Genomic DNA, 14,355 nt, shown 5'->3' with positions numbered 1-14,355 from the left:
AACATGCACGTTTCAGTCAGCACAGAATAGAATAGAATAGAATAATCCTTTAATTGTCCCACAAGGGGAAATTTGGTTGTATCAGCAGCAAAAACACACATATACAAACAGAGCAGGACACAGAACAGAAGCACAATTTTTACATATTTACATCATGGACAATAGTTACCACAGGAGAACTACATTTAAAGCATCATCGGGAACATTATGAATCTCACATTAAAAATAAATCCAAATAGGTCCTCTTTGAGTCGATTATAACAAGCGATTTTCAGGAGTGTTCCTGCAGGTGTGTGCACGCGTGTCAAGCTGACATTGCTGACTGATGACTGCATCAGTTGTGTGTTTTTGACAATATGTGTGTGCATCTGCTTGTTTGCACGTGCATTTACTGTATATGCTCCTATCTGTCTGGGTAAATCTATGTTTATTGATCTGTGTTTGCTAATCAATCGTGCCGCTGCGTCACAGTGGACACTGTCTGAATTTTTATCTCTTTCGTCCTATTGGTTTTGTGTAAGAAAATCAAGGCTGATTGCTGACCCCAGAATATACCCATTGTAATCTTCTGACCTCTTTGGCTGAACATGAACAAACCTATGTCATTATTGCTGAAGAAAATTGTGGAAAAATCTGGTCAAGAAAGTGAAGTTATTTGGAAAGTACAAGCTCAACTCAGCTCTGAACAAATAGGATTACCGAATCAACAGCTCAGTGCGTTCAGATCATTTGGAGCCCTTGAAACATTTTTTTGTTAGTGTAAATGGTCAGCGCTGAAAACTCATCTTTTCTAAATGGTCAATACTACAGTTGAGGTACTTTTTGTTAAGACTTTATACAGTCTTATAAGAAATGGGAAGGATAAGATACCCCCCCCCTCAAATCATAGGTGCAGGCAGATGTATGTCATTGCAATCATCAAGTCATTCAATATAAAAATGTACTGAGGTAGCGTAAACCCAATAACCCTGTTCTAACTGTGTGTTTTCTACAGACCCCCTTCCTTTATGGCCTCATCCTTCCTGATTTGATGCCAAGCCGTTGACCATTTCCCCTTTTATATTGTTCAAAGGAAACCTGAGCGAGCCAGCTGCGAGAAAGTCCTTGTTCACTGTCATATTCTTTTATATAATTTCTTATATATAATATCTTAGATATAATGAAACTGTTTTAATGATGCATTTACACATAAGGAGCTTTTCAGTATATGGTGTTAACTTTGCTATGCATGATTCATTTTAATGTTCTGGATCATTTTGCACTAGTTCTTTAAAATCTTCATCTGTGAAGCTCTCATGAAGTGTAGCTGTAAGATGAATGTACTGGACTGAAAAGTGCAATAGTGGTGTCATTCACCACTCATCCAAATCTCAGCTTTGACACAGAACTCAGCTGTGCTCCTGCTAACCTTAATGGTAGAGCTGCAGAGCAGGTCAAGCTAATGTATCACTAGCTTTGGCTTTCAGGCGCTGTTGTGTAATCCCTGCATGAATACGTGCAGCCCGTGTAAGCTGTGTGAAGAGGGAGAGGGAGGGTTAATGTTCACTGAAGCTTGGCTCAGCAGTTGTCCTGTTCATATAAAAAGCGGGAATGGCAGAGACTCACAGTTCAAACGCTTCATCAGCGCTGAGAGTCCTGACTACTTCTTTAAGAGATTTTTATCTGGACATTCATCTCCATTCAGCCATGGGAGTTGCATATAGCGTTGGAGAGTAAGTAGAACAAATCAGTATATCTATGAGCATTGTTATGCTGGGTGCTGGGTGATTATGGTGGTGCTAACTGCATTTGAATCAGACACAGCTTTGGTTTGTTTCAGCTAATTCAAAGAAGTAAACGTGCACTTAAAACTGCAGAAACGTAAAAGATTTTGATTGCACGTCAGATTTTAAGTGCATGCAAAAAAGAAACTGTCATATGAAAATGCTGAGTGTTCTTTATGTTGGATGCGTACATTGTGACATACGTTGAACCAAAGGAAGCAGTCTTAGTCATTGAGTCACTGAGATTTCATTTCAAGAGTTTGCTGGCTTGCAGCAAAGAGTCTGGCATGGTAAACCAGAGAGGGATGGAAGAGACTAGAGGGGATTTCTGAACTGCCAGTCATGTCTGATTGAAACTGTAGACAAAGCAGACTCCAACATGGACAGCTGGAAATAGTGATTTCTCATTCCCACACATGTTCAAGGATTAACTCAAAGATGATAACTGCTCAAAAAGTTTAAAACAAGTTTAACTGTTATGCAGTTTATTTCCAGGTACATCTTAGATTGCAGAGGTTTTTTTTTTAGTTGTTATTATATTTTAACTTCTATGGAAAATGGAGAAAATGTAGCCTGTGTTGTTATTCAGTATGAGTAACTATTTAGTTTTCTGATGTTGTCATTGTGCTTCTTAGCATTTTACTTGATCTCAGGAACCCTTTAAACACTTTATGTAAGGTATAAGAAGTCAACCATCTACAGCTATATAAGTATGCTGGTAACCTAAAACCCCCCTAAATTTTATCAATTTTTTTTACAGGGTTGACCACCTCTACACATTCTTTGCGCAGTGGTCACCAGAGGTCTGCCACAAAGGCGACAAGAACCAGTGGAAACCGCATTACGTCATCAAAGACAAAAATCAGAACCACATTCTGGTTGTGGAGAAGGACATCGCAGCGATCAATAAGATCCTCAGCAAGCCCATCAACACCGCCGCTAAAAAGTGGGAGGTAAGATATACACAAAAACACACATTAGTATATCTCAAAGGTTAAACACACACCCTGCAGAACTCTCCAAGAATCAGCTCTCTGATGCTCAGGCGTTCTTACGGTGCTTAAAAATGTTTTTAAACCACCTTTCATTAAAACAAGAAAACCCAAATATTTTTGAATTTGAATATTCATGGATAGTTATACTTTAGCTTTAAAAAATATACATAATATTCATATTATGCATTATTCATTTGCACATACTGGTAGATTAACAATTACAGAAACATAAATCATGATTTTGTTAATTACCAATACTGTTAATTTAGTGTGGCTGTGGCATAAACCTTATAATGGGTGGTGGCCTGACAAATTTGTTGACAGTTATTGTTAAAAGTTGAAAGTGAGGCTGTGGGAATGCCCTCTGTCTATATATGGACATCCTCTTTCCTTCTACAAACCTAACCCAGATTTCGTTTTCCTGTTTAGTGAGAAAAGAAACTGTTCACTGTCAGAGTTGACCAATGAGCAAACGTCTGCTAAGATTTCCAACCAATAACACTTCAGAAATTGAAAGGGAAAGTAACCCAGTGTATATAAAAGCTGCTGGATGGCAGTTTGGTTAGCAGACATGTGGTACAGCAGAAAGCAGCGCTTGACAGAGAAATCAGGAGCTATGAAGCGCCTACCAGAAAATATTAAGGTGCTTTACATTGCCAGTGACTGTATGGAGCCTTATGTTGAGGTAAGATATTCTGCTGGATGTATTCGTGTTAGGAAGTGTAGTGAGGTTACTGTGGAGGTTCAAATGTTTTCTGTCACCATACTTTGCTGCTTTGTTGTCATCCAGTTATCGTGGTACTTGTGCTCAGTTTTAAATAAATCAAAACTTTCAATATGCAAGGCCCCTAAACTTTTCTTGAACAACAAAAATGCGACAGCAGTGAGTAGTACTGTGATAGTAAGCAGGGAGTGAATTTGTTTGATGACAATGAATATATCTTTGCAATTTTCTGCTTGCCTCACAGATCATCACTGTGAAAGACTCCAAACGCCGCCAGAGTCTGTGCAGCTCAGATGACTCTGAGGCAGAAGAGCCCAGTTACAACGATGTTCTCCCTGTCCTCAGCGACCACAGCCTTCTGCTAGATGACCACCACTTGGAAAAAGTTAGTAAAACTATCTTTCACATTAAACTAGCTGGACATTTGGTGCAGATCACAATCACCAGAGGTTTTTCTCTGAAAGTATTAAGAAAATTATTATTACTCTGTCAGGACATAATCTGATGAGCAACTCTTTTGTCAAACAGCTTGCTGCTCACATGCCAGCAAGGACCCAGGGTTATCCATGGCAGCTGGTCTACAGCACAGCCATCCATGGGAGCAGCCTGAAGACTCTGTACAGGAACATGGCTGAGGTGGACAGCCCTGTGCTGCTGGTGGTCAAAGACATGCACAAAAAGGTTTGTATCCTGCTCTTTAGTCTCCAGGACTTTTCTGTACCAAGAAAATTAAACTGCTTCCCCCATTACCAGCATCTCCTTTAACAAACTGGTGTCTTGGTGTATTTTCAGGTGTTTGGGGCTTTTTCTTCAGATCCATTCAGAGTCAGTAAATACTGCTACGGTACCGGAGAAACCTTCTTGTTCAGCTTCAATCCCGACTTCCAGGTAAGAGTTGAACTATTGTTAATGTTTTACCTCTAGTCTATTTACAGGATGATTTTTCATGAAATAATTTTACTTATTGTGGAAATCTGCACAGAGTTTAAGATGTTTTTATGTCTTTGTTATCTAGGTATACAAGTGGAGCGGGGTGAACTCGTACTTTGTGAGTGGAAACTGGAATTCATTGCAGCTCGGTGGAGGAGGGTAAGTTATACAGTTATTTATTTATTATCCTATCAATGAGTTTTCAAAGATCTGATATTAAAGTGCTATTGTTTTCTCTGTCTTTAGGAGTGGCTTTGCCCTGTGGCTGGATGCTGATCTGTACCGTGGTTCCAGCTTTTCCAGTCCAACTTTTCACAATGCACCTCTCTCCACAAATGAGGACTTTATTGTACAAGACCTGGAGGTCTGGACTGTGCAGAATTGACTGTGAACATCTAAAAAGCCGAGCTAAAAACAAAGCAGGACCTGTTGTTCTGTGTGGAGCTCCCACACTTCAAGGCGTGTGTGCCGTTTAGCCACTACTGTACGTATCCTGGTGGAGCGTCTGCTGTCGTCTGTGCACCTGGTTCAAAGTTCCTCTTGTACAGTATGAATCCAGCTGACGGGGCTCTCGGGCTTTCTGCCTGCTGGAGCTGTGCCTATTGAAGACGAGTGCCTCCCTGAAATCGTGTAGTTCAGGGTCATGCCACTTCAGCTACTGGCTGCTCACCAGCATCTCTGTGCTAAGCCCAGTCAGTAACTGGCACCTGAAGCTCAAAGACCTCCTAGACTTTCTCTCTGATTAAAGAGAGCAGCATTGAATGAAAAGTTTGCAGCTGCTGTAATGAGATTCAAGATTTAAGAAAGAATCTATTTTTATTTTATTTTTACATCAATGCATATTTATAAAAAGACGATTTTAAAAGGATTTTTTACAGTTTGCATCTTTGTTGAAGTGTCAGTGTGTTGTCATATTAAATTAAGTATTTAAGAGTAAAATCACTGTAACACTGGTAGGACCAAAAACAGCTGATCTGGTTTTAACATTTTCCATGTAAGTGAGGACCAAAATAGAAGCGTTGAAAATAATAAGGACAACATTGCACTACAAAAGCTGATTGTCTGCTAGATGTGCTGCTTGAGGAAGAAGGGACCTTAACTGAAAAATGGAAGTTCTGCTTTATGTAAATGAAGCAACCAGCCTGTGAAAAACACTTTGAATAAAACGTCAAACACATGGATTTGACGTCAAGTACACAGATGTTTATCATCTGTGTATTTAAATACGCTGTTCAGGAAATGGTAAAAAAATGGTATATGACTGTCAGGCAGTGCTGGCGCTGCCACTGTTTTCTTGTGAAATCACATTAAAAGTTTGTGTTTCCTGTTATACTCGAGTAGAGGTGTCATTTTTCACTACACGCACTTTCACCACATCACTGAGTTAGTTACTTGTTATGAGGAATACGAAGGGACTAAACCTTGTGTGTCATGTTTAGGTGATTTCCTTATTTTAATCAGAAGCTGAGCTTTCATGCAATATTATGAATGAATAAAAACAAGGAAATATTTCTGACTGAAGATGCCTAAATACATGTTTAAAATGTAAATCAAACTTGTAGTCTCACAGATATAAAAAACTTCAGATACTTAAGAAAGCTTATCAATCCAAAACATTTTGTACAGTTTTGTAGTACAATATATTTGTGGGAATTTTAGTCTCATTTCCAGCAACATCAAAATAGTTTCAAGCAACAGAGGAAGAAAGAGATATTGTGGTTTGACTGTTGAAAAAAAGGTAAAATCCACACTTGGCTCAGAGGGAGGAACTGTTTTTCAGATCTGTGGGCCAAAGCTAAACAAAGTGTGTATTATCATTATTACTGGAACATTAGCTAATATTTTAAAAGTCTCCCTTATCAAGTCTGTTTTATCAGCTGTGGTGTTGATGTCAGACGTCAGAGTGTTCACATACCCACTTATGATTCTCTAAGTTTGGCCAAGTCATCTCAGTCGATGAGATAATAGTCCCATATCAGTCTTTCCTTGTTATTCAGACTTATTTCACATAAGCAATCTTGATTGCCAAATGTTGGTTTTCCATTTACTCTTTTGTTTTCAGTTACCTGATCTTAGCTCAGCCGAGATCAGGGATGTCAATCAGCCGCCAACTAGAGCGCACTTTGATCTTAAGTAGGCCAGACCAGTAAAAATCCCCTTTTTGTCAGTGAAAATAAGTTTAGCTACACAGTCGATCCCTGTGATATATGAATATAAGAAAAGAAGTGCAATTTCAATAGCATGTCTCAGTTTTACTGCATGAAAGAAATCTGTCAGCATGACTCTTTGGGCTTCATTTGTAAACAATACATCTGTGAAATTACAGAAAAAGTTCTGATAGCTCAGTTCCCAGACTGCCTTGTAATCATAAAGGATTAATAGCCTATCTACCTTTCTATAAAGATGTTGATTTACTAACAAATCTTTTTACTAATCATTGTCTTTCTTTTTTAGACAATCAAAACCAGACTAGCTCCTATTTTAAAGTCGCCCACATGGATAATTGACAGCATTCCCTGTTTAAAGCGTTCCTGTCGGAAAATTGAGTAATTATGGAGGAAAACTCATTTACATCTTCATCTCCTTCATTTAAAGGAGCTTTTCGTTTTATTTAACACTTCAGTTCGAGATGCGAGGGCTGCCTATTTCTCAGACTTAGTTTGAAATAGCAGAGGTAACCCCAAAGTACTATTTGACACCGTTAGTGATATTGTTGCTCCTGCTCCACCTGTTGTCCCAATTTCATCGAATGAAGATTGTAAAAACGTTTCTTTCTTTGTTCGTTGAAAAAGTTAGTAATGTGAGGAACAGTATCTCTCCTTCTGTGTCTCTGTTGTCAGCTCCAACTGAAGCTAGGCCTGTTATTTTAGAAAGATTTTTACCTGTGTCCTCACCTGAGTTTGTTAATTCTTAGTTACTTCGATGAAAGCATCCTCTTGCTCTCTTTATATTTTAGCTGGATCTTTGTTTAAAAATGTCTTTCAGTCTATCGGCCCCTGTGTGCTTACAATTATCAATACTTCTTTGGTTTCTGGTCAGGTCCCTGTTTACTGTAAGCATGCTGACATTCACCCACAGTTTAAAAAAAACAAGCTTGACACGTCTCTTCTTAGCAGTTATAGACCAATTTCAAAACTACCATTCATCACTAAGACTTTAGAAAAGGTTGTGGCTAACCAGCTCATAGCTGTTCTGGATGACTACAGCATTCTGGATAAATTCCAATCTGGCTTTCGTACAGCTCACTTTACTGAAACTGTACTTCTTTGAGTCTCCAGTGACACGTTGATGAGATGTGATGCAGGAGAATGCTCTGTTCTGCTGATGTTGGACCTGAACTCTGCCTTTGATACTGTCAACCATCACATTTTGCTATAGGCTGAGACACTGGGTTGGTTTGATTGGTTCGCATCTTATTTGTGTGAACGATCCTTTTCTGTGGCCAGTTTAGGTCCTCTTCTACTTCTTTTGCCTATGCTGTGCCACAAGGTTCTGTATTGGGGCCTTTACTGTTTTTGTTGTATTTAGTCCCTCTTCAGCACCTTCTGAGCACTTTTAAGGACATTTCTTATCACTGCTATGCAGATGAAATTCAGTTGTATATCTCCTTTAAGCCCCAAGATTTTTCCAATTTACAGGTTTTGCGTAGGTGCACAGACTCTATCAGAGGTTGGATGGCTGACAACTTTCTTTAACTTAATGAGGAGAAAACCAAAGTCCTTGTATGTGCTCCTCATAAATGTTTGCCCAAGGTTATGGAAAATTTAGGTCCTCTTGCTACATTTTGCAATTCTTCTATTAGGAATCTTGGTGTAACTTTTGACTCAACTCTGACTTTGGATGCGCATGTTAAATCTCTGGTTTGCTCCTGTTTTTATCACTTCCCCAGCAGGTCCCTGAGGTCATGTGATCAGGGCTTGTTGGTTGTCCAGCACACAAGTCTGAAATCGAAAGGTGACAGAGCTTTTGGAACTGTGGCCCCCAGACTCTGGAACTCTTTTCCTTTGAGCTTGAGATCTGTAGACTCAGTGGTCTTCTTTACAAATCAGCTAAAAAGTCATCTTTTTAAACTTGCTTTGGTTAATTTTTGTTTTTATGTTTTAGCTTCTGTGAAGGACTTTGAGATTTTTATCTTGAAAGGTGCTATGCAAATAAAATTTTACTTACTTTATTGTGCTTCACACTGAACCTATATAACATATATAAAGTTATAAAGTGGTGTTACTGCAGGAGTAGATCTTTTTTTAATTTAAAAATGTTTTTAAGGACAAATAAACCAAAATGGAATGTAGTAATGTTGTGTTACAGCAGTATTATTGCCATATTATACAAAGTGAAGCTACTGTTGTATTAAGACTTTTAATTTTCATATCCATCAGTATGTACTGCAATGCGATTAACAGTATTTTGCAAATACAATAACATTTTCTGGATATTTTTAAAATGGTAAATCCATTTACTTTGTGTTTGAAAAATCCATCTTACAGCTGATTTAATCAAAAATAACAAGTTAACTCATGTAATTCCAAACTCATTTGCTAGTTTAGTGTTGCACACTTGGACAAATGACACTTCCAGGCGTGCATGAGTTCAGAATCGTTCTCTTTACTTGCTCATTTGCAACTGCAAATACAAAACACAAGCACTTCAGTTAGCGTAGCTGCACTCTGCAGGCTATCTGTGCAGTAGAACACACAGGACCCCTTTGCACATAACTACTGAACATGTGTTAACAAAGCACTCATTTACTCAGTATTTTCCTACCAATGTTCATATTACAATATTCTGCACACTCGCATGCTCCTTATTAATCATTTGCGATGTGACGTCCCGTTTAACACCAGTTCAGGTACATCATGTAAATCACAAACTCCGACATTGCGTTGTGTTCCATTAATGACAGTACCTTACTCTAATACATTTCTCATACGTCAACATCATTCTGTTTATCAATACATTACTTGTGCTCACCTGCAAATACAAAACACAAGCACTTCAGTTAGCGTAGCTGCACTCTGCAGGCTATCTGTGCAGTAGAACACACAGGACCCCAAAGCTGCCCGATTCAGTGCCTGCGTGAGCACCACCCGTGGGAATCATCATTGATCAGAATATCCTAGCTGGATTGCCAGTGAACACAGTATGTGTCAGAAATAGTAATAAAGAACTGAATGCATAACGTAACAATAATAAGAATGCATGAAATTATGGAGGGGGGGGGGCAATATCTATTACAATACTTCCATCCGTGTCCATCCATTACATGAGTCCCACACTCTCCCCTCCAAAAATGAATGTCGTCCCGACATTAGAGATTTCCCAGAATACACGTCTTCAACAGAAGGTTACAGCAGTAGCTTCACTGGGAGTCAGCCTCTAAAGATACTTTCTGTCCGGTAACAGTCTTTGGCATGACATACATCTCCCCCTTTATGTCATGTACCAGCAGCAGACACTACTGGCCAGGCAATGTCTGTAAAGTCTCTCCGCCACTCAGGCGTGCTCTGTATCAGACTGAAGGTGTAGACCTAACACTCTACCATGTAACCTTTTAAACAGACACACATTTACTGCTGTATATCTCACACACAAGCCAGTATCTCTCTATGTGTAGCTAGTCTGGTTCTGGTACTCCCTGTTTAACTCATGTGAACTATTAAACTAATGCAGTTGTTGCTCTGTCAAATTTGCTCTTTTTAACATTTGCTACTGTGAACACTTCCCTTTCTGTTTAAACTGTCACCACAGTAAACTCAACATGTGACAATGAACTTAGTTTTTTTCTTAGCTGTGGACATCATTTGTGTCTGTTTATGACTGACGGCTGACCTAAGGTGTCATACGTGAGTGTCTTGGGTGATCAGAATATCCTAGCTGGATTGCCAGTGAACACAGTATGTGTCAGAAATAGTAATAAAGAACTGAATGCATAACGTAACAATGATAAGAATGCATGAAATTATGGAGGGGGGGGGGGGGGGGGGGGGGGCAATATCTATTACAATACTTCCATCCGTGTCCATCCATTACATGAGTCCCATATTAGCAAAAATTTTTTTGGACATTTTTTAAAATGTATTTCATATTTGTCCTGGTCTGGCAGTGTTATGTTTTGTTATGTTTTTCCATGTCCCGGTCCCCTGCTTCTTCTTCTTCTTCAGGCCAGAAGGAATTCCCGTACTGAAGCCAGCCGCGTTTTTACATGGCAAGCCCTCCTTAGTGACTTACAGTAAGCGCAATCACAGAGCTTGGCGATTATCCCTGAGGGTGTAGGGTCTATATATGGACATCCTCTTTCCCTCTACATCCCAGAACCAGACGTCACTTTCCTGTTTAGTGAGAAAAGAAACAGTTCAATGTCAGAGCTGACCAATCAGCAGACATCTACTCGAATGTCTGACCAATAAGCCTGCAGACGTAGAAAGGAAAAGTAACCCAGTGTATATAAGAACTGCCTTCATGGCAGTTTGGTTAGCAGACATGTGGTACAGCAGAGAGCAGCGCTTGACAGAGAAATCAGGAGCTATGAAGTGGTTGGCAGAAAATATTAAGGTGCTTTACATTGCCAGTGACTGTATGGAGCCTTATGTTGAGGTAAGATTACTCTGCTGAATGTATTCATGTTAGGAGGTGTAGTGAGGTTACTGTGGAGGTTACTGTGTTTTCTGTCACCATGCATTGCAGTTTTGTTGCCATCCAGTAGGTCTGGTTTTGTGGTTTATGTACTCAGTTTTTACATTAATTACAACCTTTGTACTTGAGGCCATTAAACTTATATCTGTAATGCAGTAAAAACTTCCCAAATAACAAAAAAGGAGAGCAGTGAATAGCGGTGTAACATGATGACACGTTTTCTGCTTGCCTCTTTCAGATCATCACAGTGAAAGAGTCCAAACGCTGCCAGAGTCTGTGCAGCTCAGAGGCCTCTGAGGCAGAAGAGCCTGAGTACCAGCTGGAAGTTGATGATGATCTCCCTGTCCTCACTGACCAGAGTCATCTGCTAGATGACTATCACCTAGAAAAAGTAAGTAACACTCATTTATATATATATGTGTGTGGATCACAGCTATCAAAAGTTTTTCTCCTGAAGAACTGAGAAAATTATGATTAGGGTAATTCCTCTCAAATCGTCCAATTGTTTAGAAGATTTTCCGTTTCACCATCTCCAAATTTACAGCTAACATTTCACAATGATTTCATTTCAAAATCATTTCAATGATTATTTATGAAAAAAGTGGCAGCAATGCCCGGAAGCTGTGCTCACACCGTAAAATGTTTATGCAAATTGTAGACAGTCAAGCAGAAGAACTGTGTTGATTTTAGATGGAATGACGTATTAGTTTTGTCAGGACATGATTTGATGAGCAACTCTTTTGTCAAACAGCTTGCTGCTCACATGCCAGCAAGGACCCAGGGTTATCAATGGCAGCTGGTCTACAGCACAGCCGTCCATGGGAGCAGTCTGAAGACTCTGTACAGGAACATGGCTGAGGTGGACAGCCCTGTGCTGCTGGTGGTCAAAGACATGCACAAAAAGGTTTGTATCCTGCTCTTTAGTCTCCAGGACTTTTCTGTACCAAGAAAATTAAACTGCTTCCCCCATTACCAGCATCTCCTTTAACAAACTGGTGTCTTGGTGTATTTTCAGGTGTTTGGGGCTTTTTCTTCAGATCCATTCAGAGTCAGTAAATACTGCTACGGTACCGGAGAAACCTTCTTGTTCAGCTTCAATCCCGACTTCCAGGTAAGAGTTGAATCATTATTAATGTTTTACTTCTAGTCTGTTTACATGATGATTTTTTCATGAAATAATTTCACTTATTGTAGAAATCTGCACAGAGTTTAGTATGTTTTTATGTCTTTGTTATCTAGGTATACAAGTGGAGTGGGGTGAACTCGTACTTTGTGAGTGGAAACTGGGATTCATTGCATCTTGGTGGAGGAGGGTAAGTTATACAGTTATTTATTTATTATCCTATCAATGAGTTTTCAAAGATCTGATATTAAAGTGCTATTGTTTTCTCTGTCTTTAGGAGTGGCTTTGCCCTGTGGCTGGATGCTGATCTGTACCGTGGTTCCAGCTTTTCCAGTCCGACTTTTCACAATGCACCTCTCTCCACAAATGAGGACTTTATTGTACAAGACCTGGAGGTCTGGACTGTGCAGAATTGACTGTGAACATCTAAAAAGCCGAGCGAAAAACAAAGCAGGACCTGTTGTTCTGTGTGGAGCTCCCACACTTCAAGGCGTGTGGGTCGTTTAGCCACTACTGTACGTATCCTGGTGGAGCGTCTGCTGTCGTCTGTGCACCTGGTTCAGTTTTTTCTTGCACAGTATGAATCCCGCTGACGGGGCAGCCACTCTAATGGGATTCAAGAAAGAGTCTATTTTTATTTTATTTTTACATCAAAGCGAGGCGTGTGTGCCGTTTAGTCACTCAGATGTGCAGATGGAGCATTTACAGGTTTTAAAAAACAGCGTTCAATGATAAGTCTACAGGTACTGTAATGACACTCAGGGTTCAAGAAAACGTTAATTTATTTTATTTTTATATCAATGCATATTGACAAAAAGATTTTTTACAGTGTGCATCTTTGGTTAAGTGAGTGTGTGTTGTCAAATTATATTAACCAGTTATTGTTAAAATCACTATAACACTGTTAGGACAAACAATTTTAACTGGTTTTAATGTTTTCCATTTAAATCTGTGGCTGCGAGTAAGGACCAAACTAGGAAAGTTGAAAATAATATAAGGACAACATTGCACTACAACAGCTGCTGGATAAGCTAGATGTGCTGCTTGAGGAACAAGGGGACTCAAGTGTAAAATGAAAAAATGTGTTTTTTGTCAATGAAGCACCAGCTTGTCTATTTGGAGAGAAAAATACTTTGACTAAAGCATCAAATACACACACATGCCCAGTTGTTTATTATCTGTCTTTTTAAATACACTGTTCAGGAAATGGTGAAGGTTTTTCTATGACTGCCAGGCAGTGCTGGCACTGCCACTTTTTTCTTGTGAAATCACATTAGGTTTATGTTTCCTGTTGAAAATGAGTAGAGGTGTCATTTTTCACTACATGTTACATCAGCAAGATATTTAATAAGAAGCACGCGTTACGAGAAACAAGTTGAGAATGCCACACATCACATCTGGGTAATTTACGTTTCAAGCAAGGTTTTAAGCCATGTTTCTGTGTAATACTATGAAAGAATAGAGAAATATTGAGAAATACTCGCAATGTTAAAAATATATATATATCAAATCAGAAGTACCTGACTCCGTGGTATAACTCTCAAACACGTAGCCTAAAGCAGATAACTCGTAAGCTGGAGAGGAAATGGCGTGTCACAAATTTAGAGGATCATCATTTAGCCTGGAGAAATAGTTTGTTGCTTTATAAGAAAGCCCTCCGCAAAGCCAGAACATCTTACTATTCGTCACTGATTGAAGAAAATAAGAACAACCCCAGGTTTCTCTTCAGCACTGTAGCCAGGCTGACAAAAAGTCAGAGCTCTACTGAGCCAACCATCCCTTTAACGTTAACTAGTAATGACTTCATGAACTTCTTCAGAAATAAAATTTTTATCATTAGAGAAAAAATTACCAATAATCATCCCACAGATGTAATATTATCTACAGCTGCTTTTAGTACCATTGATGTTAAGTTAGACTCTTTTTCTCCAATCGATCTTTCTGAGTTAACTTCAATAATTAATTCCTCCAAACCATCAACGTGTCTTTTAGACCCCATTCCTACAACACTGCTTAAAGAAGTCCTGCCATTAATTAATTCTTCAATCTTAAATATAATCAACCTATCTCTAATAATTGGCTATGTACCACAGGCCTTCAAGGTGGCTGTAGTTAAACCCTTACTTAAAAAGCAATCTCTAGACCCAGCTGTCTTAGCTAATTATAGGCCAATCTCCAACCTTCTTT

At 39.1% G+C, this 14,355-nt stretch overlaps 2 protein-coding genes across 3 annotated transcripts; both read left to right on the top strand.

Moving 5' to 3' along the window:
• The first annotated feature begins 1,606 nt into the window (after positions 1–1,606).
• LOC134636691 (nuclear receptor coactivator 7-like) lies at positions 1,607–5,742 on the top strand. Of its 2 annotated transcripts, XM_063486794.1 has the most exons (7): positions 1,607–1,712; positions 2,524–2,716; positions 3,727–3,867; positions 4,011–4,163; positions 4,275–4,370; positions 4,498–4,571; positions 4,659–5,742. In XM_063486794.1, the coding sequence occupies exons 1-7, from the start codon at positions 1,687–1,689 to the stop codon at positions 4,795–4,797; spliced, it is 822 nt and encodes a 273-aa protein (XP_063342864.1). In that variant the 5' UTR covers positions 1,607–1,686; the 3' UTR covers positions 4,798–5,742. The 2 variants fall into 2 exon arrangements, with proteins under 2 accessions (XP_063342864.1, XP_063342865.1); XM_063486795.1 differs by lacking the exons at positions 1,607–1,712; positions 2,524–2,716 and adding an exon at positions 3,085–3,443.
• Positions 5,743–10,903: 5,161 nt separating this feature from the next.
• On the top strand, positions 10,904–13,014 carry LOC134637346 (nuclear receptor coactivator 7-like). Its single transcript, XM_063487753.1, has 6 exons — positions 10,904–11,006; positions 11,284–11,436; positions 11,797–11,949; positions 12,061–12,156; positions 12,285–12,358; positions 12,446–13,014. The coding sequence occupies exons 1-6, from the start codon at positions 10,938–10,940 to the stop codon at positions 12,582–12,584; spliced, it is 684 nt and encodes a 227-aa protein (XP_063343823.1). The 5' UTR covers positions 10,904–10,937; the 3' UTR covers positions 12,585–13,014.
• The last annotated feature ends 1,341 nt before the right edge of the window (positions 13,015–14,355 follow it).

This window comes from Pelmatolapia mariae, linkage group LG10_11, assembly GCF_036321145.2.
Source record: "Pelmatolapia mariae isolate MD_Pm_ZW linkage group LG10_11, Pm_UMD_F_2, whole genome shotgun sequence".
Taxonomy (NCBI): Eukaryota; Metazoa; Chordata; class Actinopteri; order Cichliformes; family Cichlidae; genus Pelmatolapia; species Pelmatolapia mariae.
Note: the sequence above shows the minus strand (reverse complement) of the source record. Positions and strands in the feature narration are given on the sequence as shown.